The sequence below is a fragment of the Manis pentadactyla genome, chromosome 1, assembly GCF_030020395.1.
Source record: "Manis pentadactyla isolate mManPen7 chromosome 1, mManPen7.hap1, whole genome shotgun sequence".
Lineage (NCBI taxonomy): Eukaryota > Metazoa > Chordata > Mammalia > Pholidota > Manidae > Manis > Manis pentadactyla.
This window is the reverse complement of record NC_080019.1, coordinates 170,214,019-170,231,025: the sequence shown is the minus strand read 5'-3', so window position 1 is coordinate 170,231,025 and position 17,007 is coordinate 170,214,019. Positions and strand designations below refer to the sequence as shown.

General features: G+C 42.6%; 1 protein-coding gene across 8 annotated transcripts in view; it reads left to right on the top strand.

Moving 5' to 3' along the window:
- Positions 1–17,007, top strand: part of ZBTB20 (zinc finger and BTB domain containing 20) — an 807,002-nt gene that overhangs the window by 762,557 nt on the left and 27,438 nt on the right. For all 8 annotated transcript variants that reach the window (XM_057502832.1, XM_057502827.1, XM_057502849.1 and 5 more), the window contains one exon: positions 7,920–9,524. In XM_057502832.1, coding sequence (XP_057358815.1) covers positions 7,920–9,524 — 1,605 coding nt within the window. The remainder of the gene's footprint in view (positions 1–7,919; positions 9,525–17,007) is intronic.

Sequence of the window (17,007 nt, the reverse complement as noted above, 5' to 3'; positions counted from 1 at the left end):
GGAGATAACAGAGGACTTAATTTGAAACCAGACAAACCAAAGACCTGGGCAACCGAGGGAATCTGCGTAGCCTTCAGAGCCATGTGGAAAAGCTTCAATGGAATTACTTCTTCTTTTGGCCCTGAAATACCAGTAGTAGTATCAGTCTCCTCCATTCCTTCAGACAAACTCTAAAGCTCCTACTTTTTGGTAGAATGAAGAGCGGGACAAAAGGTCAGGAGTAGAGAACAGTCCAGATTTGGGGATGGGAATGAAGGTCATAGGCATATGTGTTACTAGTTCACAGTGATGCCCCCATGGTCCCCCAAGTTGAAGCTTAGTGTAACTTAATGGTGTAACAGAGGGCAGGAGCGGGGCAGAGGCGGAAAGAGAGAGGGAGAGAAACACAGAAGCAAGCTACCTGTTTGGAACAGAGCTTTCAGGTGACCTCTGTCTTGTTGGCTCGATTGCAGCATTGCAGCATACACTGAATAAAAAATGAATACAGACTCAAGTGTGTATTGAGTCTGTATTCATTTTTTATTCAGTGTATGCTGCAATATCTAATTGTTAACAGTCAAAAAAAAAGTCAAAAGGTGGTGTTACCTAGTTCTTCTGTGGGTTTTTGTTAACTGTCAAAGGGGATCCACTCTGATGAGAAACTGATCTAAACCAAAAGTTGCTGAATAATAATAGGCTTCAATAATTGTAAAACCATATGCTTCCATCATATTCCTCTAGATTTCAGCTAGCATTAGAACTCTGTCACCTGCATTTCTCTTCTCTTTTTTTCTCTCTTCCCTTTCAACCCTATTTTTCAGTTATTCTCTTCTGAAAGGTAACTTCTGATTGTTCAGCTTATCATATAAAATAACATCAGTTCAACTAAAGTAAAAGGGAAATAGCTCAACCAGCCTGCTGCATCAGATACAGTCCTGAAGAAAGATACTTAATTCTCAGTTCATGGGTCTTAAACTGGGGGTGGGTGGACATAGACCTCTTTAAGATTCTAATGAAAACCACTGACCATTCATGAATAAATGTAGATACCTCCCTAAAGCCCACACATTCACTTCATAAGGAGCTTTACATACTTAAATTGTGTTCCAGAATGAATGAAAATTCATTATATGTATAAATGAAAGTTCCAGTAATATGAAAGACATGCCCAACTACAGTGCTGAGATTATAAATAGAATGGTGGTGTAAACACTTTAAATAAGTTAGCAATTTTACTATCTCTGTCCATCTAAAAGAATAAGCAGTGACTACAAAAGTACATGCAGACTGTTCCCAACTTTCTTAGGAGGGTGTCTTCCTAAGAATATGTTTGCCAATCAGTTTTCTGAAAGTTGAATAATTGATTTGTGTCTTATGAGAAAAATTCTGTTACCAATGGTTAAAAAGAAAAAAAGAAAAGAAATCTCTACAGGTTCCTGTACCCTGGTCTTAGATAATCAGGAAGATAGAGAACTGTCCTTGGGAGATGGCCCAAAGCATCCCCCTTCTCAGCCAGGAATGGGTCAGTAAGACAGTACAACTCTCCTTCCCAGCAGCTGGTGACCCTACATGCTTCACCTACAGGGGCAATGGCAGCTGCCATAGGCTAGGTTTATGGAGCCAGGGTAGGAGAAAGAGGTCTTGTTCTGCCTGCCACCTTCCATTTGCATAAGTGTTTTCCCCTGTTCCACCAGCACCCCTCCAGAGATTGTGAAGATGTCAGTGACATAGAAAGAGAGAGTAGGGATGCGTAGGGCCACTGGGCTAGGTGGAGAAACTCGTGAGCAAACAACCTCTCTGCCCCATAGTGCAGAGGCTCAGCAGGTCCCCCTCAGCATAGTGAAGAATACATGACTGAGATCTGGCTCCTGGCAGGGCAACAGATATAGGTTCGGAGAGTAAGGGACCTTATAAGTCTTTATAGAGAGTAAAAGTGCCAGACTTTATGGAGAGATACACATACATCTCTGCTTTCTACAGAGAGGAATGACTCGTTCCTAGTGTCTGGCAGCTGTGTCTGGGGAGGTCTCTCCCTGCGTACTAGGTGAAACCTCAACCCAGGAGGTTTAGAATTCAAAGAATTCTTGAACAGGTCTGACGAGTGTAGGTAAGGAAGGAATTCATTAAAGCAAGAGTAGCAGGGAATGTCAGCAGTCATGCAGGCATCAGAGCGCAAGGAAGAACAGATGGAGGAAAAGGAAGTTCACTGAACTCCTGCTTGGCATAGAGCAAACCCCTTGCCAGTTCCTGAAGCCAGCGTCACCTGGTGTCCTCCAGTGTCCATCTGAATCTGCATGGCATGGGACCTAAGCCCCTACCATCTCAGGATTTGGGGGAGCCAGAGAGCACTGGATAGAGTGAGATCATGTTCTGAGAACTTCCCAAAGGGAAAAAAAAGGGGATTTGGGGGCAAGCTACTAAGGAGCACAGTTGTATGGCTGCAGTCATGTCTGGGTCAACCAGGCAACAGTAACTTGCAAGCCCAAATCAAGAGATCTTAGTAGCCCTTCCCTACCTGTCTGCAATAGAACAAACAGAGTGAGTACTTGTGCTTAAGTCTAGAACACTGAATGAAATAGCAAAGTGACAAAAGCATTTACCACCGGAGGTAATGGTTGGAGAGTTCTTGTCTTTATCATGGTAAAGATTTCAGAGACAAGTGCAATCAGCTTATGCAACAAGAAAGTTTTTTTGATAAAAGACAGTACACTTTAAGAAAGGAGTGCAGGCAACCTCAGAGTGGAGGCGCACTTAAGAGCTTAGGATTCTGTCTTTTAAGGTTTTCAAGAATGGGGCAAAGACTGTGAGGTAGGGGAATTGGCATAGGCTTGGCATGTGGTCTCATAATGTCTCTCTTCAGTGAGATACATTATGTCACCATCTGCAGTCAGTCCTCTAGATATTCTGTAAGATAAACTTAACAAAAGAAAATTATTGATTCTGTTCTTCTCCAACATAGTGGTTACCCTTAAGCACTGGGAACATATAATTAGGACTTGCCCTGCCTTAAGATAAGTTGTTGGCTTGTTACCAAAGAATATGTTAGGAATTTTACCTCCTAACTCCCTGGTTTTTTAAAAATGGAATCTTAGCCTAAAAATGGAGTCCTTCCTGTTTTTACTATACTGTTTATATCTCGGCATTTTTAATCATAGGAAGGAAAAATTAATCGTATGCTTGTCCCATGTCCCTGCCCTACCTGACTGGTGACCAAGTTGCTAAGCAGCACCAACAGGCGATTGGGTAAAATTATCACCGATCACAATACAAGGAAGAGCAGCCTTAGCATACTTAAGTTGTCCAGGTGCAATGTGAAGAAGTGTGATAGGAGAGGCTGGGCGGCCTGGCCACCTTAGCCCTGTTTCCTGCGCTGACCCACTTACCTCGTGTGAGCCTGGTGGCCCAGATTGAAAGCTCAAGGGCTTTTCAGCCCTGTCATTTGACTTAGACCTGTTGACTTGACCAAAATTTGCACTGGTTTTAATTTGAGAGCTGGTGTTTCCTCTCAAATCACAGATACTTGTAATTTCCATCTCCCTCTACAGCACCTCACCCATAGACTAATCTGGTTTTATATAACTGGACTGAAAAAGGACTGGATTTCACACTTAGTTAAAGGAGATTGTATTGCCTGCTGTTTCCTTTCTTGTTCACTTTCCTTTGCACATGGCCAGCCTTTCATTCCCATGCTAAGTCATACCCTTGGATACCCACAGTGAAGGGACAGGCAGGAGACTAGTTCCTACAAGAAAGAGCGCCAGTCCCTCGCTCAGCTATTTTACCAGAAGCAGATTTTCCCTTCAGGAGTCACTTCTGCTTCAGCCCATCTGTAGGGTGCTCACTCAGGGAACACCATCACAGGCTGACTCCCTGTTTTAACTCTAGTGGAAAGGAGATAGGTTATTATTTTAAAGCAAACAGAGAATTACTTTTAGCACTTTTTTTCCTTTTGCCCCATCAGTTCTATGTTCACACCACTGTGGGGTGGTTTTGGGGTGAGGTGGCGTCCCCAGATACACATAATCTTTGTAAAGTTGTATGGTTTTGTAGAGTTGAGAGGGTTGTTTTTTTTTTGAATAGCCCAAATGCCTATTCAGTGCCAATCTAGGAAAGAATAGAGTCAGCATTTTCACACCATTCCTTCCTATACAGTTCCTGAATAACCATCTAATCAAGATTTGTTTTCAATGGGGAACAAATCATCTACAGTAGAGTATTTCAGATTTATTCCATTGGAATCTATACATTAATGCCCATTGGATGAAAAGGACCTGCTTCACAAAAGCCTGAACATTGCCTTGCTGTGGCAGAAACTTTTTCCCACTGTATTAGTGTTAAAAATAAAAGAAAGCCTGGGAAAGGAATTACTTCAGCATTGTGTGCCCAAGGAACAAGGCGTGCTTGAATGAAGGGGCAGGGTCCCCCATGGTATCTATACCCATATCAGCAAAACCAATGCAGCCTTTCACAGCTGCTCACTGCAGAGCATGACCAGTGTACCGAGGGAGATGTTTAAAAATTATGTCTATAAAAATCCAACGAGGCTTGTCAGGTCACGTTGTAAATGTGTGCAGGTTTGAGTTTTTCTCTGGTTTTGCATGAACTTGGTGACAAATTACTGCAATAATCATAACAGATTACTTAACAGTTTTTTGGTGATTACTTCTATAGGGCTACCTGGTGGTTTAGATAGACTTGGCAAGTTCAGTCAAACAAGCAGTTTGAGTTTTTTCTCATGAGATTGTGAATGTGTGTGTGTGGTGTGTATGGATGAAGGTGTGTGATACAGTGACAGCTTTTGATGTTGATCATTTCTATCTCAAAAGCAGCCTCCATTATCACTTTCGGTGTCTTTATCTTTTATTCTATGTTCTGAGAATTAGGATGGCCCTAGATCTCTGGGCAATCTGAGTTTCATACCTCAGCCATCCGGTATTATGCCATGAAAAGGGCATCCAGGGGCATGGGCTCTATTCCCAGCCCTGCCTCTTCCTAGCTGTGTAAAACTTTGGTCAAATCGTTTAAACACTTGAAAAGCCTCAACTTTCTCTTGCATTAAATAGTAAGAATAGGACCTGTCCTGAAAACATCTAGGATGGTTTTAAGGAGAGAAGATGTTACATGTGCAAGAGTTTTATACAGTGTAGAATGCTGCATGGATATTAATTATGATTATTGTGGTAGAGCTTCTTCGCAGATAGTTTTGAAAACAGATCATTCTGATAGAGAATAATCAGAAGAAGACAACTTCATCACAAATAATCTCTAGTGATACCATTGTGACCGGTGCTATGAGTAAATGTGTGTTTAAAGAGTGTGTTCACCTGTGGGGAAAAACAATAAATAAATCCATCCTACTAAGAAATAATGATTTTCGCAGAGATGCAACCTGTTTCAGTGCTTACTGTTTCACTGAATGAAAGAGACTTTGGTGGTAATAAAATGGTATATAGAAAACTACACTTTAGTGCTGGGACAATTTTGTTATCTCTTGGCATTATTCCATTTCCAGACTTAAAAGAGAGATGTTCTTTAAGTTTGATGACTGAAACATATGTTGAATTCCCAAGGCCTGGCTAGAAACATGAACACTTTTTGGTTCATGGGTAGGTATAGAAGTTGCTGGAGAACATACTAGACAAATCTTCCCACAGATTTACAGCAATCCCATGGACATCTAAGGGCCAAACTTCATTCTAGGCAAAGCAGGCAGTATAGTGAAGCAGGTAAGAGTGTGAACTCGGGAGCTAAACTGCCTGGGTTCAAATGTCAGCTCTACCACCAATTGCCTAGAAGCAAGTTTCTTAATTTCTCTGGCCCCATTTCCTCATCTGAAAAATAGGGATAATAATACTATCTACACCATAGGGTCATAGTGAGAATAAAAATGAAATAATATTTGCAAAGTAGTTAGAACAGTTCTAACAGTAGTTAGAATTTGACACGTGGTAAGCTCTAACAAATATTTTTGTTATTATTATTATTATCATGGTACATAATGTTATAGCCACCCATGCATGGGGAACCCAGCAAAAACTTGGAATTTGGTCTGTTGACTAATTTCCTGAACATTCCTTCCTGGTTTCTTGGGGCCTTCCTTTGGGGCCATATTTTATATTCATATTTTATTTTATATTTATTATTATCATAGATATAAAATGCAATAGTTATTATTATATGTAATACATAAATTATTTATTATATTTATATTCTATATTAGCACAGTTACAGAGGATTCACCATGATTCTTTAATCTGGCAAAGAAAATTTGTTTTACATAAAATGACAGACAGGAAACCATAGCCTAATGCAGTATTTTAGGCATGTAAAAGACCGGATGGAAGTCAGAACAAGAAGAAATTCTCTTATGCAAAAAATTTGTGCAAATTGTATCACTGAGTGAACATAGATCCTGCAGGCATTTATTAAGTTAAGTGGATATGTGGGAGGCTGACCAAATGTAAAGATGGGAACAACAGAAATGAGTAAGTATATAAAAGGACGTGGCACACCCACTGAGGTGGGAAAGCATGAGATTGAGTGAAGCAAGGGAGAAAAGCAAATTGAGCTCACCCTTCCCTGAACAGGTCTTCTCTCCAAAGGCAGAGCAGAAAGAACCTGAAGAAGCGGGTGTTCCTCCCGGCTACAGGCCATTACCTCTGGGGCTACTTCTGACAAGACAGGGATCCCGGTCACAGGCCAACAGTCAAAGCCACCTCGTTTTGAAAGCCTACTTACTTGGCCTCTCTGAAGTCGATTGTTCAGTTGTGAAGGAAAGAATGGGAAATCTGAGTGAAGAATGGTTGGAAAGAGGGATTCTTCAGAGCCATTTCAGAGGTAGAAGAATAGAAAAGCCCTAAGACTTAATGTTATAGCCACCTGTTTTCTTTCTCAGTCTGTGATCCAAATGTTACCAATATTATCCGCTGTCTGCACAGCCTGGGGTATCACGGGTCAGGCTATCCATAGCCTCCATGCAGCTCCACGTCACCTTCCTACTGGGAGCTGTTTGATACTACACTCTAGCAAGTGCATAGAGCACCCTATTGTCTGGGGTGATCATACATCCCACTCCTGGCTTACTCCTGCTGTCCTCACCTAATTATTAACAGTGCTCCCTTTCCCTCTCAAAAGTGCCCTGTCTGAATGACACATACCACCTTACCACCTAGTGTACTCCAGTCTCCCAGGTTAGTGCTGCCATCTCTGTCCTTTTTAACATCTGTTCTTCATTAAGCTTCAGACAATTCAAAAAACCACCCATCTCACATACAAACACCCTAGAAGATGCTCAAACATTTTGTCAGAGCTGTCAAGAAGAATAACGGAAAGCAGCAGGCAAGTGCCCCGTGAGCTAGCAGATTGCAGTCTACAGCCCATCCCAAAGCAGGAAAACATGGTGGTAGTCTTGGGTGGACCTCTTAGTCTATGTTGAATTTTCCAAGAATTTTTGAATGGTGTGGATTTGGTATTATCTCATATAAATTAATAGGAAGGGAATTTATTTTTTAACTGTGAATACTGTTGCTGAATGTAAACTTTCCCAAAGGACCTGGACTAGGCTATATAAAATGGAGGTAGGAACAAGTCTTCCATTTGCCTTTCCGTACTTATTGCAGAAGTTGTAGGGGTAGCAAGCAAATGAACCATCTGTGTTTTAGGCTGCTCTGCTTCAACTGACAACCCTGGCTAAAGTTCTAGGGGATTAGTATGGAGTCAGTACCTGAAAGAGCTGAGGCACTGTTGGGACAAAATCCAAGGTCTCCTTTCTATAGGCCACCATATCAGCAGCTTGACCCCTGAGCAAAGCTGACCATCTTGCCACAGCATGGCGAGTGCTCCTTGGAGCCATGAGCCTTACCCACCTGAGACCTAGGTGTTAGAAATGCAGTCAGCTAGCTCTGACCCATGCTCTATCTTGTGTCTGTCTTGCGGTGCAGGTGACATCAGTTGCAAGGGGATGACCGAGCGCATTCACAGCATCAACCTTCACAACTTCAGCAATTCCGTGCTCGAGACCCTCAACGAGCAGCGCAACCGTGGCCACTTCTGTGACGTGACGGTGCGCATCCACGGGAGCATGCTGCGCGCACACCGCTGCGTGCTGGCAGCCGGCAGCCCCTTCTTCCAGGACAAGCTGCTGCTGGGCTACAGCGACATCGAGATCCCATCCGTGGTGTCGGTGCAGTCAGTGCAAAAGCTCATTGACTTCATGTATAGCGGCGTGCTGCGCGTCTCGCAGTCGGAAGCCCTCCAGATCCTCACGGCCGCCAGCATCTTGCAGATCAAAACGGTCATCGATGAGTGCACGCGCATCGTGTCACAGAACGTGGGCGATGTGTTCCCGGGGATCCAGGACTCAGGCCAGGACACGCCGCGGGGCACTCCAGAGTCGGGCACGTCGGGCCAGAGCAGCGACACTGAGTCGGGTTACCTGCAGAGCCATTCGCAGCACAGTGTGGACAGGATCTACTCAGCACTATACGCATGCTCCATGCAGAACGGCAGTGGTGAGCGCTCCTTCTACAGCGGGGCAGTGGTCAGCCACCACGAGACGGCGCTGGGCCTGCCCCGCGACCACCACATGGAAGACCCCAGCTGGATCACGCGCATCCACGAGCGCTCACAGCAGATGGAGCGCTACCTGTCCACTACTCCCGAGACCACGCACTGCCGCAAGCAGCCGCGGCCCGTGCGCATCCAGACGCTGGTGGGCAACATCCACATCAAGCAGGAGATGGAGGACGATTATGACTACTATGGGCAGCAAAGGGTGCAGATCCTGGAGCGCAACGAATCCGAGGAGTGCACGGAAGACACTGATCAGGCCGAGGGCACCGAGAGTGAGCCCAAGGGCGAAAGCTTCGACTCGGGCGTCAGTTCCTCCATAGGCACGGAGCCTGACTCGGTGGAGCAGCAGTTCGGGCCTGGGGTGTCTCGGGATGGCCAGGTAGAACCTGCCCAACCGGAGCAGGCGACAGAAGCCCCTGCCGAGGGCAGTCAGCAACCGCACCAGCCAGAGACAGGAGCCTCCTCCCCAGAAAGGAGCAGCGAGGTGGAGATGGACAACACGGTCATTGCTGTCAGCAACAGCTCCGACAAGAGCGTCCTGCAACAGCCTTCGGTCAACACATCCATTGGGCAGCCATTGCCAAGTACCCAGCTCTACTTACGCCAGACGGAAACCCTCACCAGCAACTTGAGGATGCCTCTGACCTTGACCAGCAACACACAGGTCATTGGCACAGCCGGCAACACCTACCTGCCGGCCCTCTTCACTACCCAGCCCGCGGGCAGTGGCCCCAAGCCTTTCCTCTTCAGCCTGCCACAGCCCCTGGCAGGCCAGCAGACCCAGTTTGTGACAGTATCCCAGCCCGGCCTGTCGACCTTTACTGCACAGCTGCCAGCGCCACAGCCCCTGGCCCCCTCTGCAGGCCACAGCACAGCCAGTGGGCAGGGCGAAAAAAAGCCTTATGAGTGCACTCTCTGCAACAAGACCTTCACCGCCAAACAGAACTACGTCAAGCACATGTTCGTCCACACAGGTGAGTGCAGGCCTCCTTCCAGGCTGACAGCAGGAGGCAGGTGTGAGGCAGCTGTGGGAAGGGAGGGGCAGGGCAGCAGGGAGAACAGAAGGCTTGGGGTACCTCTCAGATTTTAAGGAGACCCCACTGTAAGGCATCTTCTAGAAGCCCCAAATGTGCCCACATCATAGTAACAAAGCACCCTACCACCAGATTACAAAATCAGAGAAACCCTTTCTGGAGAAAGGTCAAATGGGGAAAAGCCTGATAAAGAATTGGCTGGCACAATATCCCTTAAGTACATTAAACTTTATAATATATTCTCTGACCCTACATGTTTAGAATTGGAAAAGTCCCTGGGGATTATATACTCCAGTCACCCATCTTACAAACCAAAGTCCTACAGGCAGAGCAGGGGTGAGGGTTTGAGTCTGTGGTAAACTGTGTTTGAACCATCGGCTTGAAAAGACCACAACTAGCCTGATTCAACCATAAGCGGAAATGAAGAGGAGTGATAAATACACTCTATTTTCTACTGCTTATTCTCTATTTTCAACATCCAGAGACCACAGTCTGTTGTGGGTATTACCTTTTAAAAAGACAATAGACTAACCGGCCCACTTTGAGAGGACTGTGATCAGGATGATGGAGCAACGCGAAGGCATATCAATCAGAGTTGGAAGTCTTAGGGCTGCTTGGCCAGCAGAAAAGAAGACTCATACAAGCCATATTCAAGTGTTTGAGCTTCACGGGCACCCCAGTGTAATAGTTAAGCTGGATCTCTGGAGCCAGATTTCCTGGGTTTATATTTCAGTTTAGCCACTATGAACTTTGTCACCTTGGGAAAATTTATTAATCTTCTATACTTCCATTTCCTTGTCTATATAATGAGGATAATAGTGATACATCTTTCTTATAGTGCCATTTTGAGTATTAAGTGAATTAATATATATGTTCTTAAAACAATTCCTGGTACATCATAAGCCCTCTGTAAATAGTAGCTATTTTTAGCTCTATTTACAGAGATGAGTGCAGGCCTCCTTCCAGGCTGGCATTATTTAAATGGTTGGTAGGAAAGAAGACATTAAGCTTGTTCTCTTTGACTCCAAAAGGTGGTACTGGGCCAGTGATTGGAAGCTATAAGGAGATTCTTTCAACTAAGTAGAAGAAAAAGTTTGTGAACAGAGTTTCTCTTAGGTGGGATAGATAGCCTCCTAAGGGAGTGGGTTATAATTAGAAGTGTTCAAGGAGAGGATGGATGATCATTTCATAGGGATGTTGCAGAGATAATTCAATCATCAGGTGAGTTGTTCATCAAAATGATGTTTCATCCCTGAATTCTATGACTAGAGCTAAGATCTCCTGACCTCCTAGCCAGTGCCCTTTCCTAGCTCTTTAAGGGGACAAAGAAGTGAGAAATCCCCAAGTGCTCCTCCATAAAAGTGACCACTATTGTGGTATGATTTCACATAGATTCTCTTTACCTGCAAATACCCATCCCAGGGCTGATCACCATATTTGAAATTCCTATCATGAGAGTCACTCTTCTGGTAAACCTCTAGTTCCAGAGTACCTCTGTTAAATGACAAGTAAATTGCTAGGGGGAAGTTACATACTTGAATTACAATACATGAAAGCAATTTAGTTCCCTAAAGCAACCTTGCTTCTCAGATCAGCTAGCAGGAATCTAGTGGACAGGACATAAACCAGATATATTTAAACTGGGGAATAGAAGGGAAGGAGAGCAACAGACCCTGAGACAAAGTAGACAGCATGGAAGTGAACATCTGAAATAGGACATTACTTGAAATGAAGTTGGCCTTCTTTGCAGTTCATCTTAAGTCAAGACACTATGCAAATCTATGTATGTGCCTTTACGTGAATCGATTGTTCTCCAAGATGACAGTTTTCACATCTCCAAATAAACATAGCAATTCACTACTTAACTTTGGAAGAAAAACAGGTAGTGTAAGTCACTGTGCTCATTTGGGGTAAATATGAATGCACTAGTAACCTGAGATCAATCAAGGGAAGTTTTTCATGTGATATGGGTAGGATCATTATTTGGTAAGTTAATCAAATAGTAGTAGTTTTATTTATGTGGCAATTTATGATTTACAGGGTGTTGCTTTATTCCTCTGAATAGCTATCATATATACCATCAAATTAAAGATTTGGTGGCAGAGAGGGGCTAGTGGAGTGGGGAGAGACCATTTGTAGAAGTATCTGCTTAGCCAAGGTTAACTTGCTAGTTTAGATTCATAAACATTACTATTCTATCCTCTGTGCATCTCTTCCAGTAGATCTAGTGGATATAAAATTCCCATATTTGAGTAGAACACATATTGAAATAAGGCTTTAAATTCATCACATAAAATTTTCAGTGTTCTACCAAAAATTGTCTTTTTGGTGTATAAACACATCTAACCAATGAATCCACTAAATGATTTTGTGGTTAACCTAAGTAATTAGATTATCCCACAAGAAAACTAGTAGTGGGATTGCACATTTAGACATCATAGTTACAAAAGCTACAAGTAAATCCATTTTATAAATCTGAGTTATGCTCAAAGTGTTGCCCTCAGATATCTAGTAAACAGTGAAGAGACTCTGTAAATTATGAAGGTCTTTATATTGTTTTGTATAATATGGCTACATCTGGGAATAATTAATAATGTGTATGTATCATTTGAGCACCTCATTTAAATGAAGCCACACTCTTCCCTTTCACCTCAGAACGATTTGGCAGTGGCAGTTTGGAAGGGCCATGTGTCTACCAAGAATTTGTCTAATTGAAGGAATCCACAACCTACCAAAGTTAAAGACCAACTGGTCTAGATTTTCAAAAGGCAAGACAGCCTGGACATATGGAAGTAGTTCAGGACCTGGATTCACTGTGGCCTACATTTCAAAACAAAGTTCTCTCCAGTTTCTTGGGAAAATATTTTTTTAAATGGGACATCCAAACTTTACAGAGTCTAGTGGAAATGATAAAAATCCAGAGAAAAAGCCCAAATGTTCATCTAAGAAGATTCTAGAGAGTGCTGGGGATACTTGGAAGGGTAGGGATGCATTCAGTATTCTTATCTATACTCTAACTGAAAAGAATCTTATTAGGAAGAGTAGCTTGTAAAAGAAGAGAAGTGTGGGTTCTTTGCATCATAGCTACCATGCATAGTAGCTGGCTTTGTGTTTCAGTTACTCCAAGATTTAATGTAAATGGTACTTATTTTCAATACCTCCAGATTCCAAATAAAATTCTGCATAGCTATGTTAATGTCTGAAAGGAAGTGTTTGAGACAAATCTGTCTATTAGATTAACTTTGGAGCTAAGCTCTGCCTTAGAGAACCAAGGAAGCCCTGGTTGCAAAGCATATTCTGTAATGATTCTGAATTTAGAACTTCAGGTTGGGACATAAGAGAAAGACAACTGTACTGGAATTAGATTATTTGGGTCTAATCTTGGTACCTCTCATTGGTTGTATGGCGTTAAGCAGATAATTTTCTAACCCTCGGTTTCTTTTAATTTAAAATGGAAATAATTTTCTTGCCTTTTGAGTAGCTGTTAAGGTATGATACATTTAAGAGCTTTTCATAAAAGGTTTTAAAAAAAGTCACCATCATTATTCCTTTAGCCCCCTCCACCCAGGAAACACTGAATTTCTTTGCTGTAGTTCTCATCTCTGAGTAATAAGCTCTTGACATGTTTCTTTCCTCTGTGGAATTCAAATGCTGAAGAAATGTGATGCTCCTTGGGTTTCCCTTGAACTTCCTTCATAACTTGCTTTCTCATTCCTTAATGATGTTTTTAAAGGAAGAGAGAATCCCTCACCTAACCATTCTGTCCACTGCCAAAGAAATCACGGTAGTACTTCATTTCTTCTAAAAGTTTCTCACGTTCACTTTACTGAGGCTTCATAGAAGTTGTAAGAAAGGAAACCAAGAGTTAAGGCCATATTTGAGAATTAGAGAAAAAAGGCAGAGACAACACAAACCATCCTGTCCTGCAACAAAGCAGGTCTCTATGTCCCCTCCCCCCGAGAATAAAAAACAAAAGGGAAAGGAACCAGGATGGAAGGGAAAGACAGAGGGTGGAGAAGGAAAGCCTTGGTGTCCGTGGGAACTTGGACGGCAAGCAATAGGGAAAACTCAAAGATGACCCAAGCAGTGGTTCTCAAAGTGTGATCCCCATCCCAGCACTGTGCAAATTCTCAGGCCCACCAGAAACTCTGATCCATGTTTTAACTAGCCCTGATTTACACTAAGTTGGGAATCATTTCCCTAAAGGCCCAGGGTGATTAGGAGGAGGATATAGCATCAGGTTACATAACCTTGTTCTCTAAAATTGCACTTAGAAGAATCTATGTATTTGGACAAAATAAACCAGTTTTCTTGGTTGAAAGTAACAGCTTGATTTTATAGTGGATAAATTATGTTATGAAAGTAAATATCTCACATATGAAAAGTGAACTTAGTCTCTCAAACTGTACAAGTAGCATGGCAAATATACCCTTCTGGCACTTGAAAGTACTGCCTTGTATTATCACTTTGTGGGCATCCTTACACCTGCCCATTCTAATGTAAATTCCGTAAGAGTAGAAACAAGTAGACAGATAGATAGATCCTGTACTCCAATGTACTCCACATACCTTACACATAATAAATATTCAATAAATATTTGATCAGTGAATGAATTTAATCCTTTTCTAATGATGTCTGATCACTTCCACAAGAATGAAGTGTTCCATTTCCACAGAGTTGTTTGTTTATTGTGTGATGTAGCTCCATAGAAGTAATGCAAAAATACTTTGCATGTTTATATATCAAGTACATTCTCCAAGCATCTGAATATGTTTCAGGTACCACATGGTATTTTTTCTTGCCTTGCTCTACATAACAAAATTGCACACATAAGACTGACCACAATAGTATTCAGGGTATTTTTTTTTTTTTTTGCCACCAAGTATAGCACAGTTTAGCAAACAAAAATACTAGATGCCCAGTTATATTTGAATTTTGGAAAAACAACAAGTATATTTTTAGTCTCAGTATGTCCCATGCAATATTTGTGACATACTGATACTAAAAAATTATTCATTGTACATCTGAAATTCAAATTTAATTGAGTGTCATGTATCTTATCTGGCAATACTATCTGGTAGAACTTTTTTTAAGACCTAATTTTAGGACTTTTAGCTTTAAAATCTACAGATTAATATACAGGGTAGTATGTGTAGTTGCTTCATAAATATTTGTTGAGTAAGTGAATGAATGTTCAAAACTGTGGGCATGCTTTCTAGAATTTAACTCAAGGAACTTATACATAAGTGCATTATTTTCTCAGCAAGACTTAAATTTCTTTTCCTTTCTTTTTTTGCTGGAAAATATATTGTATCTGCATTCCCACTTGTATTTTCTTCACCAACAAATGGTAGATATCTGAGGCTTTTTCTGAATCATGTTGTCAATAGTCCATTCATTGGTTACTGTTTTTAACCCATTAGTGTCCTCTGCACATACGGTGATTTTGTTTGTTACCTTGAGAAGCTCAGTTACTTCAGCATGATTTGACATAAATAGGTATAGCAATAATAGTGACATAATAATGTTAGCAATAGTTTAATAATACTGAGATCAAGATGATAATGTGATAATCCTCATACAGAACTCAGGCAATTAATTATATCAAGCCAGTAGAGTAATGAACAAGTATGAAGTTTAAAGTAAGAAAGCCTTGGTTTTACCACTTTCTGACTGAGTGGCCTTAGGTAAGATCTACAATCAATCTGAGCCTCAGTTTGTTGCTACATAAAATATAGATCTTAATAGTACTTAGTATATATGGTTGCTCTGAGACTCAATTTATATGAAAGCACTTAACTGTAAATGAAGTTACTGTAAAATTATCAAGGCCATTTTGGAACATATATGTTGTATGTTATAGCAGCATATACATTTCACAGCATAATCCTGGGGGGGAGGACACTGTTAATGGAAGGAGGTGATAATCTGGCTGAGCTGGTATCATACTCTCAGCAATTACTACTTGTTGCATACCCTTAGGGATGTTATTGTAACTCCCTAATGGAAATACCATCTTCTGGGGATGTTACCATCTATCCCACTCATAAAGTCATAAAAAAAAAGTCAAGTAACATGGATGAAGCTCCCTGAGATCTTCAAAATCTGCTTAACACCAAAGTGTTTCAGTCATCACTGAAGCCACAGGTGTTTTGTGAGTGGGCAGCCCCCGCTAGACAGCCTCACGGCCCAGCCTTACCAGGATCACACCTGGAACTGCAGAGGAAGGCTGAAAGGTAGGCACACCAAACATATCTCAGATGTGCAGGCCTTCCTCCAACTAGACTCCTGTGGTGGGGAGCAAGCTCTTCAACCGGAGAAAGCCCCACATAATCGCGTCTGAGCATATGCCACTGTGGTCACTGAACCTTCCCCATTTTCTGTTCCAGTCTTGCTTTTCCCCATTCAGGGGCCACTTCTGCTTTCTGCACACAGAGCCACCTTCCTCTACCCATATTCGTCTCCCCTCCCTCTCACCAAGCACCCAGTGCTGGTCCCTGGCCTCTCACTCGACTCACCTGGCGAGGAGGGTGTTGTGCCAGAGCAGGTGAAGGAGGGGCCGCGGGAACAGGAGACACGGCCAGGAGCAGTACTTCCCGGCCGCGGCCGCATGTTGGCAACAGCGCTTGCTGTCCTTCCTGCAGCCCAGGGGAGAGGCTGGTCAGAATGAGAATCAGCAGAATAAACAGGTTCCTGCTGAACCCCCAAGACAGAGGGCACTATTCAGAATCGGGGTGTGTCAGCCCATCAGGGGATCTTTTACTTGAACTTCAGGCAGACCCTCTGCATCTACCGACTGAGCAGCTCTCTCTTCCTCTTTTTGTTCCTCACCTAGAGAGACACTTACTGTCATTGTAGAGTAAGTGTCTGTGCTAGTCCCCCGGGAGGGGTTTACAAGCCTCTCTTCAGAGAGCAGGCATCAAAACATGGAGCAAAGCACACGCATTCACTACCCCCTCCCACCCTCGGAACTGTGAAAGGCACTGCCTCCCTCTGGTGTCTCCCAGGGCTGTCTTCTTGGCCTTAGGAGCTCAGTTGCTGCTTGCTAAGAAATCCTCTGTCTATGCTGTTTGCTGACTGTTTATTGACGGTACCACTTCTTGCCATTAGCGTATGTAACTGAGAGCAGACTATAGCCTTAACTCTAAAGTATACAGCTGTGATATAATCACTTGCTTATTGATTATCCGAAACAGTTTTCATTGACCCTGAGTTGGCTTCCTCAAGCCATGCAAGTTATTTCTCAGTTGGTTTCATTTATCATCAGTTCCTTTGTGCCTAAGAGAACAGAAGGATTTTTTTCTTAAAATGATCACATACTCTGTGTTAAGTGCTTTTATCTCTTCAATTTTCAAAATACCTTCACAAGGCAGGTTCTTCCTGTGTTACTCTCCAGTAACAAATAAGGAAACTGAGGCTTAGA